General features: G+C 46.9%; 1 protein-coding gene across 1 annotated transcript in view; it reads right to left on the bottom strand.

Moving 5' to 3' along the window:
* Positions 1-6,248: 6,248 nt before the first annotated feature.
* Positions 6,249-18,024, bottom strand: part of AKR1D1 (aldo-keto reductase family 1 member D1) — a 45,260-nt gene continuing 33,484 nt past the window's right edge. Inside the window, exons 7-9 of the mRNA XM_075939569.1 lie at positions 12,689-12,854; positions 10,643-10,725; positions 6,249-6,625 (exon numbers count right to left, since the gene is read on the bottom strand). Coding sequence (XP_075795684.1) covers positions 6,583-6,625; positions 10,643-10,725; positions 12,689-12,854 — 292 coding nt within the window. The 3' untranslated portion in view covers positions 6,249-6,582. The remainder of the gene's footprint in view (positions 6,626-10,642; positions 10,726-12,688; positions 12,855-18,024) is intronic.

Below are 18,024 nucleotides of genomic sequence, written 5' to 3'. Positions count from 1 at the left end.
GATGGGATCTTGCGGAAAATAAACCCTTTTCCGGAAGATCCCTTATTCCTACTTTCAAGTAGGAGGCATCCCTTTCAAGTAGGAATAAGGGATCTTCCGGAAAAGGCTTTATTTTCTGCAAGATCCCGTCTAGACTGGCGCTTTTCTCCGGCAAAACCCCGAGCCAGAAAAAAGCAGCAGCCATGTTCATGCAAATGCGGCAGAGGATATTTAAATCCCCCGCGGCATTTGCAATTCCGAAGTGTCTCATTAGCATCCCATTACAGAAAAGGGTGCCAATGTAGACACAGCCACAGTATATAAGGGCTGGGGATAGCAAGTGATGGAGAGAAGAACAAAGCGGGCAGGGCCTTAAGGAAGCCTTTTTACTAAGGCTACTCTGTCACATCAAGAAAGAGGAATAGAAGAAACGTGAGCTAAGGCTTTATTCCACAGGGGAAAGTAATTTGCCTTAAAAATATGCCAGTGATTCTCCACAATATTCATTCCTAAATATTTTAAAGAGTCTTTTACTCATTTACATGTATGTAGTGAACAATAGTTTGTTTTGACCCTTTTGGGGATATTATTTCCTAAAACTGCAGAGTTTTGGTAGTTTATTTTGAAGCCTGATATTAGACCAAATGCCAGAGTCAATTGTTCTGTAATTTTTAATGAGGCTGCTGGGCCCTGTGAGCAAAGATAACAAGACAGTGTCCGCATACAAAGCTATTTGATGTGCTAAGCCAGAAGCCATTCTGATGCCTGTTCCCCAGGGGCTGTTTCTCAAATTTATTGCAAATGGCTCCACTGGCAGAGCAAACCACAGGGGGATAATGAGCAACCCTGTCTCATACCCCTAGACAAATTAAGAGGAGGGTATTGAAGACCATTAACCAAAGCAGAGGGATCATTATGCCCCTATGACACTGCTTTCCAAAACCAAACCTTACCAACATCTGCCTGAGGGACTCCCATGCCAGCTGGTTGTAGGCTGCTAAGTAGCTTCCCCCAGCCTATAAAAGACTAGAGTACACAGAGCCTGACTGAGGCATGGGAGAGCCACCAACCAATGGGGGGGGGGGGGGTGTGCCTGGTGGCAGCTGTAAGGGGTGCACGTCCTCCCTTATAGCTGCCATCAGGCACCACGCGCCCGGCTCCCGCAGCACCGGCCAGCAGTGCCTTTCCCCACACGGCTCCAGGGCCCTGCACGTGCGTCAGCAGCACTGTCCGGGCAGGGCTGGGCAGCGCATGCACCCCGGGGGCGGTGCCGAGTGCCTGGGCCCAGGATGCCAAAAGGGCTCAGGTTGGCCCTGAGTGTACGAGAGATGTGCTAGAAATAAGAGTTGTGAATCAAATGCAGACTTCTTTAGCTATCATCAGATAGGTGTCTACCAGCAATGACTCCATAGGATCTAGGTGAACATATTGGGAAAGATAACACACTCACTCTGTTTGCTAGTCATAGGCTCATAGAATCCTAGGGCAGGCAGAGACCTCAGGGGGTCATCAAGTCCAGCCCCCTGCCCAAAGCAGGACCAACCTCAACGAAATCATCCCACCCAGGGCTTTGTCAAGCTGAGACTTAAAAACTTCTAGGAAAGGAGATTCCACCACCTCCCCAGGTAACCCATTCCAGTGCTTCACCACCCTCCTAGTGAAATAATTTTTTCCCTAATATCCAACCTAGACCTCCCCCACTGTAACTTGAGACCGTTGCTCCTTGTTCTGCCATCTGTCACTACTGGGAACAGCCTCTCGCCATCCTCTTTGGAACCTCCCTTCAGGAAGTTGAAGGTTGCTATCAAATCCCCCCTCACTCTTCGCTTCTGCAGTCTAAATAAGCCCAAATTCCTCAGCCTCTCCTCATAGGTCACGTGCTCCAGCCCCCTAATCATTTTGGTTGCCCTCTGCTGGACCCTCTCCAGTGCATCCACGTCCTTTCTGTAGTGGGGGGCCCAGAACCGGACACAGTACTCCAGATGTGGCCTCACCAGTGCCAAATAAAGGGGAATAATCACTTCTCTAGCTCTGCTGACAGTGCTCCTCTTAATGCAACCTAATATGCCATTAGCCTTCTTGGCTACAAGGGCACACTGTTGACTCCTATCCAGCTTCTCATCCTCTGTAGTCCCCAGGTCCTTTTCTGCAGAACTGCTACTTAGCCAGTCGGTCCCTAGCCTATAACAATGCTTCGGATTCTTCCATCCCAAGTGCAGGACTCTACACTTGTCCTTGTTGAACCTCATCAGATTTCTTTTGGCCCAATCCTCTAATCTGTCTAGGTCACTCTGGACGTTATCCCTGCCTTCCAGCATATCTACCTCTCCCCCTAGCTTAGTGTCATCTGCAAACTTGCTCAGGGTGCAATCCATCTCCTCATCCAGGTCATTAATAAAGATGTTGACCAGCCCTAGAACTGATCCTTGGGGCACTCCCCTTGAAACTGGCTACCAACCTGAGAGCAAGCCGTTGCTCACTACCTGTTGGGCCCAACAATCTGGCTAGCTTTCTATCTGCCTTACAGTCCATTTATCCAATCCATACTTTCTTACTTTGCTGGCAAGAATATTGTGGGAGACCATATCAAAAGCTTTGCTAAAGTCAAGATATATCACACCCACCGACTTCCCTATGTCCACAGAGCCAGTTACCTCATCATAGAAGCTAATCAGATTTGTCAGGCATGACTTGCCCTTGGTGAATCCATGTTAACTATTCCTGATCAATTTCCCCTCATCCAAGTGCTTTAAAAGTGAGTTGGTGTAAATTTTAACATCCATAATGGTCAAGTGGACATGCACTTAAATGATGTATGTGACCATACTTTTTTGCCCCTCTCCAGGAATCTGGAAACTCATTTCCCTGCAATATACCTTTAAACAATCCAGTTAAAAGGGGATTACTTTAGAGGCATGGTGTCCAACATGCTAGCCACATGTGGCTAGTGGGCTGGTTGAATGTGGCTAGTTGACTACTATAGTGGCTACTACTTCAGAACTGGTTGGACAGCATAGCTTTAGAGCATTATAGCTACTCCCTAGAAAATGTGGAGCTGTATTGGATTTTAATGTCTTGATTATATCTTCATCTTTATCTGCAGCTATTAGCCCAGCAAGAGCTACCACCTCATCCTCTGAGAGCTAACTGTGGTTTACACTTTTCAAACAGCTATTTATAGGTTCAGGATTTGGACGTTCTGATACAATTTGGAAAACAGAAGCAATTGTTCAAGAGATCTGTTTGCTGCCAGTTACTAAATCTCTCTATTTCTAGCAAGAGGACTGGCTGGTTTATCCTATTTTTTTTAAACTTTCTGCCTAGCAGTTTCAGTGCCTTTTTCATAATATTTTTGTTTACTAGCTCCGGCTATGTCTAGACTACATCCCTTTTTTGTAAAAGGGATGTAAATTAGACGTATTGCAATTGCTAATGAAGCGGGGATTTAAATCTCCCCCGCTACATTAGCATAAAAATGGCTGCCGCTTTTTTTCCACACGGAGCTTTGTTGGAAAAAAGCACCAGTCTAGACGCTGATCTTGCGGAAAATAAAGCCTTTTCCGAAAGATCCCTTATCCCTCTTGAAATAAGGGGGAAAAAGCAGCAGCCATTTTTATGCTAATGAAGCAGGGGAGATTTAAATCCCCGCTTCATTAGCAATAGTGATATGTCTAATTTACATCCCTCTTACGAAAAAGGGATGTAGTCTAGACATAGCCTCTGTGTTTGCATGGCCTTAATTGTTTGTACTAGATGTGGTAGCTTTAAGTCGCCCAAAACAAAATGTATTTTAAACCAACCACTCTTCTTAAATAGGTCTCATTTTGCTGGAATGCCGCCTTATTTATAGGGATCCCCCTCTCTGCTGCCTGTGCAGTATACAGGGAACACTTCTATTGCTCCTTTCTGCATTGTTTTTCTCTTCCGGAAATTTTCATCCTGCTCTTGAATTCTAAAGGGATCATTACAACAAAGCTCCATTTAACTGCCAGCTCCTTTGTTTTTCCAGTGAGCTTCAGTCTTTTAATCTAATATATGCAGGAGCATAAGCAGGCTAAGTTATAATTCCCAGATGGCTTCTTTAAAGAGGCACAAATATACTGGAGAGCTCGCATCTGGCTGGGGCAGGGAAGAGGCCTGGTTGCTTTGAACAAAAGATAATATACTGAGTGTGAGCAGACGTGGTACTCATGGAAGACTCTATTAATGTCATGATTGTTAATTTTCAGGAGATGGCCAATCCAACAAAAAGGGAAGGGGTACTCTGCCTACTGAAAAAAAGGGTTGTTGTACTGTTGATTTACAAGAAATACTCTTAAAGAAAAGATACGATAAATACCTGCATAATATTTGGATACCATATGTCACTCCAGGGGAATCTAATAGAGAAGTGGCAATACTGTTTGCTAAAAAAAAAAATCCCCTTTAATGTCTCAGTTCAACTTACAATTAGAAGGCAGATATTTTAAGTAAGGGGGAGTTAAACAGGTAAACTTCTCAAGATAAGAAAACATTACTAGAAAAAGGAAAGATGTTGGAACAATAGATTCTGTTTCAACAAACATTCTATACCTACACAAGACTAGACTTCAGAGTATTTCTAGTCCAGTCAACAGAAGGAAATTACACATTAGCAGTATTATTCAGGATTACACATTAAGGATGTAAAAGACTAGTTGACTATCCAATAAGAAATTGCTTATCAGATAGTATTTTGACAAAGTGGGGGTGGGGTGGGAAGGGGTACTTCAAAGTGACAGTGCCACAGCCACTTTAAAAGTCCATGGCCTCATTTTAAAGGGGTAGCCACTGCACAGCTGATCCTCAGATCAGCTGTATGGCAGGCTACCCCTTTAAAATGCTGCCTCTGCACCTTTCAAAGGGGCAGCTGTGGAGCCCAGGGGTCAGCTGGGGACTGCCAAGCTGATTCCGGGCTCCCTGTAGCATTTCCCCAGAACCCAGGATCAGTCCCTAGCTGATCTCAAATTCCGGGGAAATGCTGTGGGGAGCCTTGGGTTAGCTGGGCAGTCCCCTTTGAAAGGTGCAGAGGCAGCATTTTAAAGGGGAAGCTGCCGCACAGCTGATCACAGCTGTGCTGTGGCTGCCCCTTTGAAACTGCCACCTCCATGCCTTTCAAAGGTGCACTGGGGCCCCGGGCCAGCTGATCCTGTGTTCTGCATGGCACTTCCTGGGAACCCAGGGAAGTGCTGGGGAAGCCGATCTCAGGTTCTGGAGAAGTGCCGGGGAAATGGGGATCAGCTGGGGAGTCCCCAGCTAACCCTGGGCTCCTAGCAGCATAGCATGGAGCCCGGGATCAGTGGAGGACTGAGTCCCCTGTGCTGACTCTGGGCTTCATGGCTTTGGAATGCACAAAGCCCCTGCTGGGGACTCTTGTGCATTTCAAAGCAGGCACAGGGCATGCAGCCTGGAGTCAGCAGGACTTCTTGCTGGCCTCGGGCTGTATGCAGAGTTCCACATTCCTCCTTTGAAATGGTACATTTCAAAGGAGGAATGCGGAAGTGCCTATCGACTAGTCGATTAACCACATTTTAACATCCTTAATCCACATATACTGTGTATAGGGAAGCCAACAAGAATTATTTCTCACCCTTTTCCTAGGGATAGTAGAGACAAATAGGAATTTGCTTCCCTCACTCCCCCTCCTGTCCCCTGTGTTCAGACAGATTCCTTTCATCCATCTGTTTTCTACCATTGTATTTAAGTTTTCTACTGTCTTACACCAAGCGCAATATGAAGACCTTGATATTAACAAAACACCTCTTTTAAAGTCACATTTGCTGCAGGAAAGACTGGGTCAGGAATTTGCAGTCACACTATAAAAGAGTTTTTGGAGCTTTGAAAAGAATAGTTTCTTGGGTTGATCATCATTTTTGGAATTTGCAAGAAGGCTAAAGCAGTACATTCTCAGTTTGATGTAAAGAAGAGAGACTAATTTTTAGCTCTTTTAAAGAGATGGGTTTTCCCCCCCACATTGCAACTCAAGCAGAGAGAAACTATATGCAGAAGTGAAGCCTCTGGTAGACAATTTTTTTTTAAATGCCCAAGTAATTACCTACTTCCACCCAGCCTTTCCATTGGATCTTGGTAATGCTGTATTTGTGCTGCCAGCCTACTCTTCTGATGTCACAAATTCAATGTTACAGCTTCATTGGATGATCAAAGAGGATGGTAAGCTGACAAGCAGCATTCAATTTGAGGAAGCAATGGGCCTGCACCCCACTGTTTGAGACTTGATCGAAACACTACCATTCAGGAATGTTCTGATCTTTATTGTAAAGAAAGAGCACATTAAAACCGAATAGGATACATATTGGATCCTACAATTATTTTCTTCCCTCCTCCAGCCCCAAATAAAAAAATAAGGTGTTCAGCTCTCATGGTTTGGGCCTAGCAGTAACTTAAACAGAATTATCCCCAACAAGGAATGTTTGAAGAGAAAAGTGAAATGTGATTTAATGCATGCTTTAATTGAGATGTTCTGGAAAAGTCTCCCTTCCCATGAAAGCACCACCTTTAAAAAGGTAGGTGGTTTTGGACAGAGCCTCGCAATGCTGCATTGAATATGCTTTGTGATGCTTCTTTTCAGTATTCTTCACTGAAGGGATATTCTGGATGGTCACGCCACCTGTAAAAAGAATTCAGATAAACGGTGTTTACTACAGAAGTTATGCACAGCAACCCTGGGCACTAGTCATATTTATACAGTGCCTAGCACAACAGGCTGCAGAACTGGTTGAGGTCTCTGCTACTGTAATGAAGTGTTAGTAAGAGTAACCCAAATAGGTGAAGGATTCCACTTACTACTTCAGCCTAACGGAGTCAGCTAGTCAAAAGTTGTCCATTGACCTATGTGAACAGTTATGGGGTAGGATGTGTGTATTAGTTAAGTTCCACGTGGACTGGTATTCATACCACACAAGTCAGCATGGGCATTGACAGCCTTGTGGTTAACCTCAAGAAACCAGAGCTTTACCAGGCCTGGAAAAAGAGAGGATCTCCTCCTAAGTTCCCTGTAGGCTGTGTAGCCATATGGTTACCTAGTTATCACCATGTAGGTAGTTAAGACACCTGTCACCCGAGGAGGGCTGCCCCACCCCCAACTTAGCCTTCAGCCTGATGACTGGGGGAAGGACAGTGTCAACCAGGCACTTCTCATTCAGGCTGAACTCAACCGTGGCCTGGGCTTGAGCCCCCACTCCCTGACAACCCTACCCTCTGCCCCACCCCCCAGACATAAGACTGGAACAAAGGGTTAGGGTGCAAGGGCTAAGGCCCTCATCCCTGGCCCCATCCCCAAAGCCTACACCCCCAGCCAAAGCCCTCATACTTCTGCACCCCAACCCTAGGCCCCCTTCCACACTCAGCACTTTTGTCCCAGCGCCACCACACAGCTTTTGTTATGTGCACCAATGTGAAGGTGATGCATCGCACAACAAAATTCATTCTGCTCAGGAGTGGGGAAGATTAGAGGGAACACTGATCCTCTCCCAGTCACAGAGGAGGCACATTAGTGAAGAGCAGATTAAGGCAAGCTTTCCTGGTCTTGTTGCTAGAAACTTCAGGACTATGGTTAAACTCTCTCAACTCAAAACATGCTATGCAAGTTTTAGAAAGCAGGGGTAAAGCTGCTGGCTTTCCTACTTCAGCAGGAAAAAAAATTCCACTGTTTGATGGATGCTATCAGGGCTGGCGTTAGGAAGTGCGGGGCCCAAATCGAACAATTTCAACAGGGCCCCACAGCAATTTTGGTTGAACAAAAACAAAAAACAGCACAAAAAAAATCCCCTGCCAACACACCCACCCCCTCTCGCAGCACAGGAAAACCCTGCACTAAACTCACACCTCCTGTGGCACAGGCAGCCAACGCACTTCTCCTCCAGGGCTGGCAGATTTGTATAATTTTTGGTGGTCCTCCATTAGCCACACTCTCTGATCCCCATTAACTAGGCTTCTGGAGGTAACACGCTCGGGGCAACATGGACACATGACCAGAAGTAAAAGGTGTCATGTCACCCCTTTTGAAGGACTTTTCCCACCATCCTCCTACCAACAGGGATTAGTTTGGCCCCTACCAAACCCCCCTCATGCAACTATCCTGCAATTGCATTAACCCAATGTGTGTGACATTAACTCGGGGGCAGAGACACTGGGGGAAGTGTTCCCTCTAAAGCTATGTCTTCTTACGCTTACGGCTTCTTACGGAAGTACAGCCGTTCTTGCGCAAGAACCCACAAAGCAGCCACACTGCCCGCCTGCTCTTGTGCAAGTAAATTTACAGTATTGTGTGGTAAGAGAGGGTGTCTTGCCCAAGAGCTACGTTCTTTTCTAACAGGTGTAAGCTTTCTTGTGCAAGAGGGCAGTGTGGATGCTCGGCAGGGATTTCTTGCACAAGAAACCCCTATAGCTAAAATGGCCATCAGTGCTTTCTTGCTCAAGAGAGCATCCACACTGCCATGGATGCTCTTGCACAAAAGCACAGCTCACACATGGCAGTGTGGACATATTCTTGCGCAAGACTTTTTGCACAAGAACCCTTGCGCAAGATGTTCTTGCACAAGAAGCCGCTAGTGTAGACATAGCCTAAGAGTTTCCTCCCATGAGCAAAATGGATTTTGTGTTGTGCACCTGCACTGAGTTCATGTGGCTTGTTTGGATGTGACACTGTGGCACCCAAGTTATTAATATATATTTTATAAACCTTTACCTTTTCTCTCTGCTGCCATGTCTTTTCCCCTTGCTCCATCAGCTCCCCTGGTGCCCGCTGCCCCCCAACTCCTCACCCTTGTCTGCTGTCCTGACTTCTGCCCTTCTCACTGCCCTCAGCTCTCCTACGACCTACCCCCCTCCACCAGCCCTTCTCTTCTCCCTGTGCCCACTCCTCCGGTAGCCCCACTCTAATCATGTGAGCTACCCCTCCTCATCCCGTCTTCCAACACCTCCCTCTACAAACCTGCCCTGCGTCTCTCCTCTGGTGCTGGTCCCTCCCCTGCAGATGTCTGCCCTTCTGCTTCACCCCAAAATCCCCTGGCACCTGCACCTTCCCTTAGCCCTGCACCCTCCTGGTACCTTCCCCTTTCCTTACTGCCCCTGCCCCCTTTTTCCCTGATGCCCACCCCCTTACCACTCTCTGCCCCGTGCCCCTCTGTGCCCTCACACATGACTTGCTCCATCCCCACCTTTCTCATGCCCACCCCTTCTTTCAAGCCTCCTCCCAGCACCTCTCCCTCCCCTCTGTAGCTCCCCCCAATGCCCTTCCCCTCTCCTCTTCTCTCCCAGCATCACCCTGTCCCCCCTCCCACTGACACCTCCCCTCCTGCCCTTTTCCTCATTGTCTGCACTTGGCCCCTGGCATTTGTCTTTTCTCCAGCCTCTCTCTTGGTGCCTTCCCCTTTCTTCCCCCTCCCCCTCCGCATAAGCCCCTTCCCCCTAGTTTCCCCCCTCTCCTATGTTCTGCCTTCTACTTTGTGGGGCCGGAGTCTGTGCTCGGGCGCCAGGCCATGCGATGCAATGTGCCTCCGAGGAGTTTTGATGTCACAGCCCGGGACTTTATGTCACAGCCGGGCATCCTCCCCACTCACCTGCATGTGCCGCACATGGCAGCAGCAGTGAACACTGGTGAGGGGGAACCGCATTAAGAGCTGTGCACGGCAGGGATGGTCCAGTGCCCGGGGGAGAGAGGGGGAGGGAAGAGGGAATATGCTCTGGGGGCAGGGTGGGAGGACGCACGGGGGGGTCCGGGACCCACTCCAGGCAGAGCCGGGGGGAAGAGACCCAGCTCCACATATCACTGCAGCAGGGCCCTGGCTCTAAATATTAACTCACTGCCCATAGTGCCTGGCCCACTTCTGGGTTCAGGGTGCGGGGCCCCATTCAGGGGAATTGGGTGAATCGGCCCAAGGCTGGCCCTGGATGCTATATGGCAAGACTGCTCCTTAGCTAGAGTCCAAATACTGGCTTAACTTAGAGGAAAGTCAGAAAAAGCAGATCTGAAAGAGATGCATCTCTTTCGCTCAAGTTGTTTGAGCCACCTTGGATAGGTCTACTCCAGCTGGGCTCTCCCCCCATGAGTGTTTGGCCTACAAGACCCTCTGACTGTTCCCTTTAATTAAATTGCAGTGGCTCAGCATGGGTGTGGATACCCCGCTTAGCAATTGAACAACATTCATGTTTTAGTCACAGGGAGCCTTTGAATGGCCTAATTAAGGGGAAGCAGAAGGGGAAGGAGAAGTTCATGTATGCTAGTGATTCCTTTTACTGTGTGAGCTCCTTGGTGGCCTGGAACAGTCACCACCACTTGAGAAAAGAAGAGGAGAGAAGGTTAAAACAGAGATGGAACTGAGTCGAACACCACATACAGGCCTGTTGGCCTTGCCCTGTCAAGCCTCGGAACCATATGCAAATACTGCAAGTTTTGCTTAGAAACCAATTTCATCTTATGGGCTGAAACACTAGGCCCAAACATCTCTCCATGCTTTGATGTTTGACGTTCAGTTGCTCTTGTCCCCATGAAATAAGCTCTTAAAACACAGAGGGGATTGGGCATGGAAGTGTTCGCATGGCAGGATTTACAACATCAAGAACTGAACACTGTTCAGGAGCTTCCATTCACTTGCTACCTGCCTGGGATACAGCTTGGACTTACATTAGCAACTCCACATAGCGGATGTTTTTATTCAAGGCTTCAATGTCCTTCATTTCTTTATCAGTGAGTGAGAAGTCAAAAACCTAGGGAAAGAGGAGATTAGGATTCAATTAACATTTATTTTAATGAGAACCCAGAGACTAAATTGTAGACCAGTCAGCCGAACTTCGATACCTTGACAATAATTACTTCTAGTATCTTTCCCAGTCCATTTGTAAGAATAATAGGGTTGTTGGTTTGGCAGGGTTTGTTTGACAAATTCATGCTTGCTGTTCCTAATTTACATCTTGGACATAGTTAATGGATCAGTTGATTGGGGCAGGGCTTGGGGTGGGGAGAGGAGGTGAGTCAGATGCTATATCTGGATCTCAGTACAGCTTTTGATTAGGTCCCACATGACTTTCTCACAAAGAAACTGAGGAAATGTGGTTTAGATTAGATTACTGTATAGTGGGTTCACAGTTGGTTGAAAAAACACTCAGAGCAGTTATCAATACTGTGATGTCAAAATTGTGAGGTTACATTTAGTGGGGTACCTCAGTGGTTAATCCTGGACATGGTACTACTCAATATTTTCAGTAACGACTGGGGTAATGTAGCAGAGAGCATGCTTATAACTCTGGCAGATAAGCTGGAAAGAGTTGCAAGCATTTTACCACAAGATTAAACATTCAAAACAAGCTTGATAAATTGGAGAACTGGTCCAAAAAAATTAAAAAGTGGTATTCAATAGAAGTATCAAATACTGTATTTAAGGAAAAATCAAATGCACCACTGCAAAATGGGGAATGACAGTGGACAAACTGAAGCAAGCCCTGAAGTGAGCAACAAAAAAAAACTTTAGAATCCTGACCTGTGAGGAAAGTGTCTAAATGTGGGCATGCTTAGTCTTGAGGAAAGACGACTGAGGAAATCTGATAATTTTTCAGGAGCTTCACAGGGTAGCCGAGTTAGTCTGTTACAGGAAAAAACAAACCAAAAAGTGGTCTGGTAGCACTTTATAGACTAACAAAACATGTAGATGGTGGTATGAGCTTTCAAGGGTACAGCACTAAGGGCTGTTCTAGAAGCATCAATTGCTCCATATTCACTGAAGGGAAGATAGAAGCAATTGGCTTAATCTGCAGTAAGGGACATTTAAGTTAGACTGACCTTAGGAAAAACTTAACCATATGAGTAGTTAAGCTCTGGAATAGGCTTCCAAGAAAGAATGTAGAATCCCTGTTGGACAAACACTTGTCAGGGCTGGTCCAGGTTTTGTTGGCCTTGCCTTAGCCAAGAGGACTTGACATGTCCCTGAGATCCCATCCAGCCCTACAAATCTATGAAATTTCAACTAGTTTTCAGAAACAAAAGCAGAAGTCCTTGCACATTTTAATGGTCAAAGTCCCGACTTCTGGGGAAGGGTTATAAGACTTGTTATATTCACCAAGCTCAGTCTTAAGGGAAGAATGGCAATTCTTCTAGCCCCTCTAGGCCATTTTCTTAAGGGAGAAAGACTGCTTAGAAAAGGGGGAGCAATAAGGGAGACACACACAGAGTGAAGGGGTTGAGAGTCATGCTTGACTCTTTAGGGAAAGTTGCAAACCTTCCGACCTTGTAGGCAGAAGGATACAGAACACCTCCTCTATGTCTGGCTAACAAGAAACTACAAGCCCTGAGCAATGGCTGGGAATTAGAGGATACAAGCTGCACATACCTTTAGTGTCATTACAAACAGATAAAACTGGTCCACCTACATTGTGTTTACTTGATCTTACTATTGCACTACTGTAAGTGAGAGCACTAGTGTAAATTGGCTGCTGGAGTTTTAGCCTATTTGGAATAAGTCTAGATGACACTGATGAAGACTCCCATCCATATCCTGTCCATACTAGCTTCCCCTCTATTATGCCATCACTGGATGATAGAAATGAGGGTGAGTAAGTCAACACAGAAAAGGTTTATGAGGTTGCTGAATTTCCTGTTTGCTTCAGAAGAGAAGGGGGAGACATCCTAAACAGGATCAGCAGGTATCAGTGAAGTAGAGACTAATCTATAATTTACTTGGAAGTTTTCTTTGATCCGCTGTGGATTGAAGCTCTTGGGAATGACCACTATCCCTCGTTGGATGCTGAAACGCAGAGTGATCTGTGCTGCCGTCTTGTTATATTTTTCTGCAATGGCATTCAGGACAGGGTCCTTCAGTAAAGGAGGGGAAGACACATTTACCCTTGAATTAAAAAAAAAAGTGGGGTTATTATCACAAGAACAGTCATACTAGGTCAGACATCTTCCAACATGGCCAATGGTAGGTGTCCCCAGGGAGAATGAACAGAACAGGTAATCAAGTGATGCCATTCCTGTCACCTATTGCCAGCTTCTGACAAACAGAGTCTAGGGACACCGTTCCTACTCATCCTGGCTAATAGGTCCATTAATGGACCTAACTTCCATGAATTTATCTAGCTCTTTTTTTGAACTGGTAAAAGTCCTTGCCTTTACAACATCCTCTGGAAAGGAGTTCCGCAGATTGACTGTGTGTTGTGTGAACAAGTGCTTCCTTTTGTTTGTTTTAAACCTATTATGATTCTGGAGTACTTAATGAGACTGCAGAGAGCTGAAATCCAAAGCAAAAACCAATTTGGGCAATTATGAAATGAAGATTAGTTCTTGCATCAGTTACCACTTTTGCATGGTTTCCCACAGCTTCTGTCCATCAGTAAAATTTGTGGACAACTGCTTGGCATTGGCCCATTAAAGATTAAAACCCAGCCCGCAGCTGAGGCAGATGCAACCAATTATGGCCCAGCTGGGGCTGTAAAAATAAGGGCTCCTGGAAGGCAGGAGAAAAAAAAAAAAAAACCACGCATGCACGCACGCCCGACCTCACCCCTAGCCTGCAGGGTCTGAGCGTACTAAGGCTGTGATAGGAAAAGGCAGCAGGTACGCTCCCCTTGCCAATGATGAGTGGCCATTTCAGACAGCAGTTTGTGAGGATGGCTGGCAGCAGGTCAAAGAGGCAAGGTGGGTATAGAGGAATGGGGGGTTCCCTGGAAGTAGGGACCCCAGAGTGCAGAGGCACTGACCTAGACAGTCGGAGGAGGGAAGGGCACCATGACCAGGAAGGGACATGAAGCTGAACCAGGAGAAGACCTGCACCAGAGGCTGGGACACTGACCAGCAGAGGGCAGTCTTTAGCAGGAAAGCTGATTTCTGGAGTGACCAGTGGGAGGCCCTGTGGGGATGAGTGCCATCCCGTGACAAGTAACAACATGCAAAATTTCATCTGCTCATTCTCAGAGTGCAGTTTACAGACTGAGCGCCAGCACTCAACTGTTTCAACATGGAAAGTATTGGGAAGTATTTGATTGCCTAATACATTACAATAGCACTTGAGGCAAACAGTAAATCAAGCAATAAGGTTTGGAAGGCAGTTTGTCTCCCCCAGGAGCAACATCATTCAGAACTTCTTTTCAAAGTAAACAGGACAGGACTCTAGAGAGAGTGTACCATGGGTATCAGTCCTACCTGGGCAAAGGGATGGACTTGATAATCTAAACAACAAAATCATCCAAAGCACAGGATTTGGTGGCGATGGGGGACTTGAACAATCCAGATACATGTTGGGAAACTAACACAGCGGGGCACAGACTATCCAGTAAATTCTTGGATTGCATTGAAGACAACTTTTTATTTCAGAAGATTGAAAAAGCTACTGGGGGGGGGGGAGAAAAGCGGTTCTAGATTTGATTTTAACGAATAGGGAAGAACTGGTTGAGAATTTGAAAATGTAAGGCAGCTTGGGTGAAAGTGATCATGAAATCAGAGTTCATGATTCTAAGGAATGGTAGAAGGGAGAACAGCAAACTAGAGACAATGGATTTCAGGAAGGCAGATTTTGGTAAGCTCAGAGAGCTGGTAGGTAAGGTTCCATGGGAAGCAAGACTGAGGGGGAAAAACAACTGAAGAGAGTTGGCAGTTCAAAGGGACATTATTAAGGGGCTAAAAGCAAGCTATTCCACTGCGTCGGAAAGATAGAAAATATGGGAAAAGGCCGCCTTGGCTTAACCAGATGATCTTACATAATCTAAAAATAAAAAAGGAGTCATAAAAAAATGGAAAGGACAAATTACAAAGGATGAATATAGGCAAACAATACAGAAATGCAAGGGCAAGATTAGAAAGGCAAAGGCACAAAATGATCTCAAACTAGCTAAAGGCATAAAACAAAACAAAATGACATTCTATAAATATATTAGAAGTAAGAGAAAGACCAAGAACAGGGTAAGCCCACTGCTCAGTGAGGAGAGAGAAACAGTAACAGGAAATTTGAAAATGACAGAGATACTTAATGACTTTTGTTTTCGTCTTCACCGAGAAGTCTGATGAAGGAATGCCTAACAGTGTGAATGCTAGTGGGAAGGAGGTAGGTTTAGAGCAGTGGTCCCCAACGCAGTGCCCGTGGGCGCGTAGCGCCCGCCGGGGCATTTGTGCGCGCCCGCCGACAACCTAGGCCCGCCCGCCCCCGGCGCACGGCGCACGGGAGGTGCCGGCCTCAGGGGCGCGACACGCACTGGCACTGGGCATGCGGCGCTCGGGCAGCCAACCCCGGAGCACATGCGGGCGCACGGCGCTCAAGCAGCGCCGGTGCCGGCCCTAGTCGGGCGGCAGCGCCGGCCCCGGGCCCACGGCACAAAGCACTTGGGCAGCCTCGGCCCCAGGCGCAAGGCGCTTGGGCAGCCCCAACCCCGGCCCTGGGGCACATGCCGGTGCCGGGTGCAAAGGCATCCCAGTCCCATGGCGTGCCCCCGGATGCATGGGCCCCGCCCCTCGGGCGCCCGGCACGTGAGTGGCCCCACCCCTCGGGTGCCCGGGAGCCTCTAAATGTTGGGGACCACTGGTTTAGAGGATAATAAAATAAAGAACAAGTTAAAAGTCACTTAGAAAAGTGAGATGTCTGCACGTCACCAGGGCCTGATGAGTATTCTAGGATGCATTTCAAGGAGCTGATAGAGAAGATATCTGAGCTTTAGCGATCATCTTTGGAAAATCATGGAAGACAGGACTGATTCCAGAAGACTGAAAAAGGGCAAATATAATGTCCATCTATAAAAAGGGAAATAAGAACAACCCAGTCAGTTTAATTTCTGTGCCAGGAAAGATAATGGAACAAGTAATTAAGGAAATCATCTGCAAACACCTAGAAAATAATAAGGTGATAGGGAACAGCCAGCATGGATTTATAAAGAACAAATCATGTCAAGCCAATCTGATAGCTTTCTTTGATAGGATAACGAGTCTTATGGAAAGGGAGAAGCAGTGAATGTGGTATACCTAGATTTTAGTAAGGCATAGTCTTGCATGCTATTCTTATCAATAAACTAGGAAAATACAACTTAGATGGGGCTACTATAAGGTGGGTGCATAACTGGCTGGATAACCGTACTCAGAGTAGTTATTAGTGATTCACAATCCTGCTGGAAAGGTATAACAAGTGAGGTTCCGCAGGGGTCTGTTTTGGGACCGGCTTCCTTCAATATCTTCATCAACGATTTAGATATTGGCATAGAAAGTACGCTTATTAAGTTTGCAGATGATACCAAGCTGGGAGAGGTTGCGACTAATCTGGAGGATAGGTTCATAATTCAAAATGATCTGGACAAATTGGAGAAATGGTCTGAGGTAAACAGGATGAAGTTTAATAAGGACAAATGCAAAGTATTCCACTTAGGAAGGAACAATCAGTTCCACACATACAGAATGGGAAGCAACTATCTAGGAAGGAAAACAGCAGAAAGGAATCTAGGGGTTATAGTGGACCACAAGCTAAATAGGAGTCAACAATGTGATGCTGTTGCAAAAAAAAAAAAAAAAAAAAAAAAAAAAAAACACCATGATTCTAGGATGCATTAACAGGTGTGTTAGCAAGACACAAGAAGTCATTCTTCCGCTCTACTCTGTGCTGATTAGTCCTCAGTTGGAGTATTGTGTCCAGTTCTGGGCACTACATTTCAGGAAAGATGTGGAGAAATTGGAGAAGGTCCAGAGAAGAGCAACAAGAATGATTAAAGGTCTAGAGAACATGACCTATGAAGGAAGACTGAAAGAACTGGGCTTGTTTAGCTTGGAAAAGAGAAGATTGAGAGGGGACATGATAGTGATTTTCAGTACAGGCAGTCCCCGGGTTACGTACAAGATAGGGACTGTAGGTTTGTTCTTAAGTTGAATCTGTATGTAAGTTGGAACTTCCTGTAGTCAGCCGCTGGTCAGTTTCAGCAGCGGCTCACTTGGGGACGCCTGGGGCAGAGCAGCTGGGGTGCTGCTGGGTTGGTCCAGTAGCGCGGCCACTCCTCGGCGCTACAGGACCAACCCAGCAGCACCCCAGCTGCTCTGCCCCAGGCATCCTGATTCAGCCGCTGCTGAAACTGATCAGCAGCGGCTGAATCAGGACTCCTGGGGCAGAGCAGTTGGGGTGCTGCCGGGTTGGTCCAGTAGCGCCAAGGAGCGGTGCTGCGGGACCAACCGGCAGCGCCCCACCTGCTCTACCACAGGCCCCGGGCTTTGTGCCACGTCTCCCTGGTCTGCTGGGCGGGGGGCACTAGCTGCGTCCCCCCCCCCAGCAGACCAGGGAGACGCTGAGCAAAGCCGCGGAGGACCCGGGCCGGACCCGCGGCGCTTCCAGCTGGATCAGCTGAGCTGGATCAGCTGGAAGCGCCGTGGGTCCGGCCCCGGGTCCTCCGCCGCTTTGCTCCCCGTCTCCCTGGTCTGCTGGGGGAGCCAGCAGACCAGGGAGACGGGGAGCAGCTTTTCTCGCCCCGGAGGAGAAAATCCCCGTTCGTAACTGCATAACTTGGGGACTGCCTGTATCTAAAAGGGTGTCACAAGGAAGGAGAAAAATTGTTCTCCTTGGCCTCTGAGGATAGAAGAAGCAATGGGCTCAAAATGCAGCAAGGGAGGTTTAGGTTGGACATTAGGAAAAAGTTCCTAATTGTCAGGGTGGTTAAACTCTGGAATAAGTTGCCCAGGGAGGTTGTGGAATCTCCATCTCTGGAGATATCTAAGAGTAGGTTAGATAAATGTCTATCAGGGATGGTCTAGACAATACTGGATCCTACCATGAGGACAGAGGACTAGATTCAACCTCTCGAGGTCCCTTCCAGGCCTAGTACTCTATGTTGATCTAATAAGTTATCCACCTCAAACCTCTGATCAGGTTCAAACCATACAGGCATACTCTAACCCATGGGAGGGCTGGTATTGTACTTTTGTTTCCTGATAATCACAATCTTCGCTTCCGAGTCAGATATCTCACAGCCCAAATCGAGTCACTGTGGAATCAATTGTGCAGAGAAAAGGAGAAATGGAATGTAGCTGAGGCTGGGAGAGAGATTCTTTAGGAC

The sequence above is a fragment of the Pelodiscus sinensis genome, chromosome 1, assembly GCF_049634645.1.
Source record: "Pelodiscus sinensis isolate JC-2024 chromosome 1, ASM4963464v1, whole genome shotgun sequence".
NCBI classification, from domain to species: domain Eukaryota; kingdom Metazoa; phylum Chordata; order Testudines; family Trionychidae; genus Pelodiscus; species Pelodiscus sinensis.
Note: the sequence above shows the minus strand (reverse complement) of the source record. Positions and strands in the feature narration are given on the sequence as shown.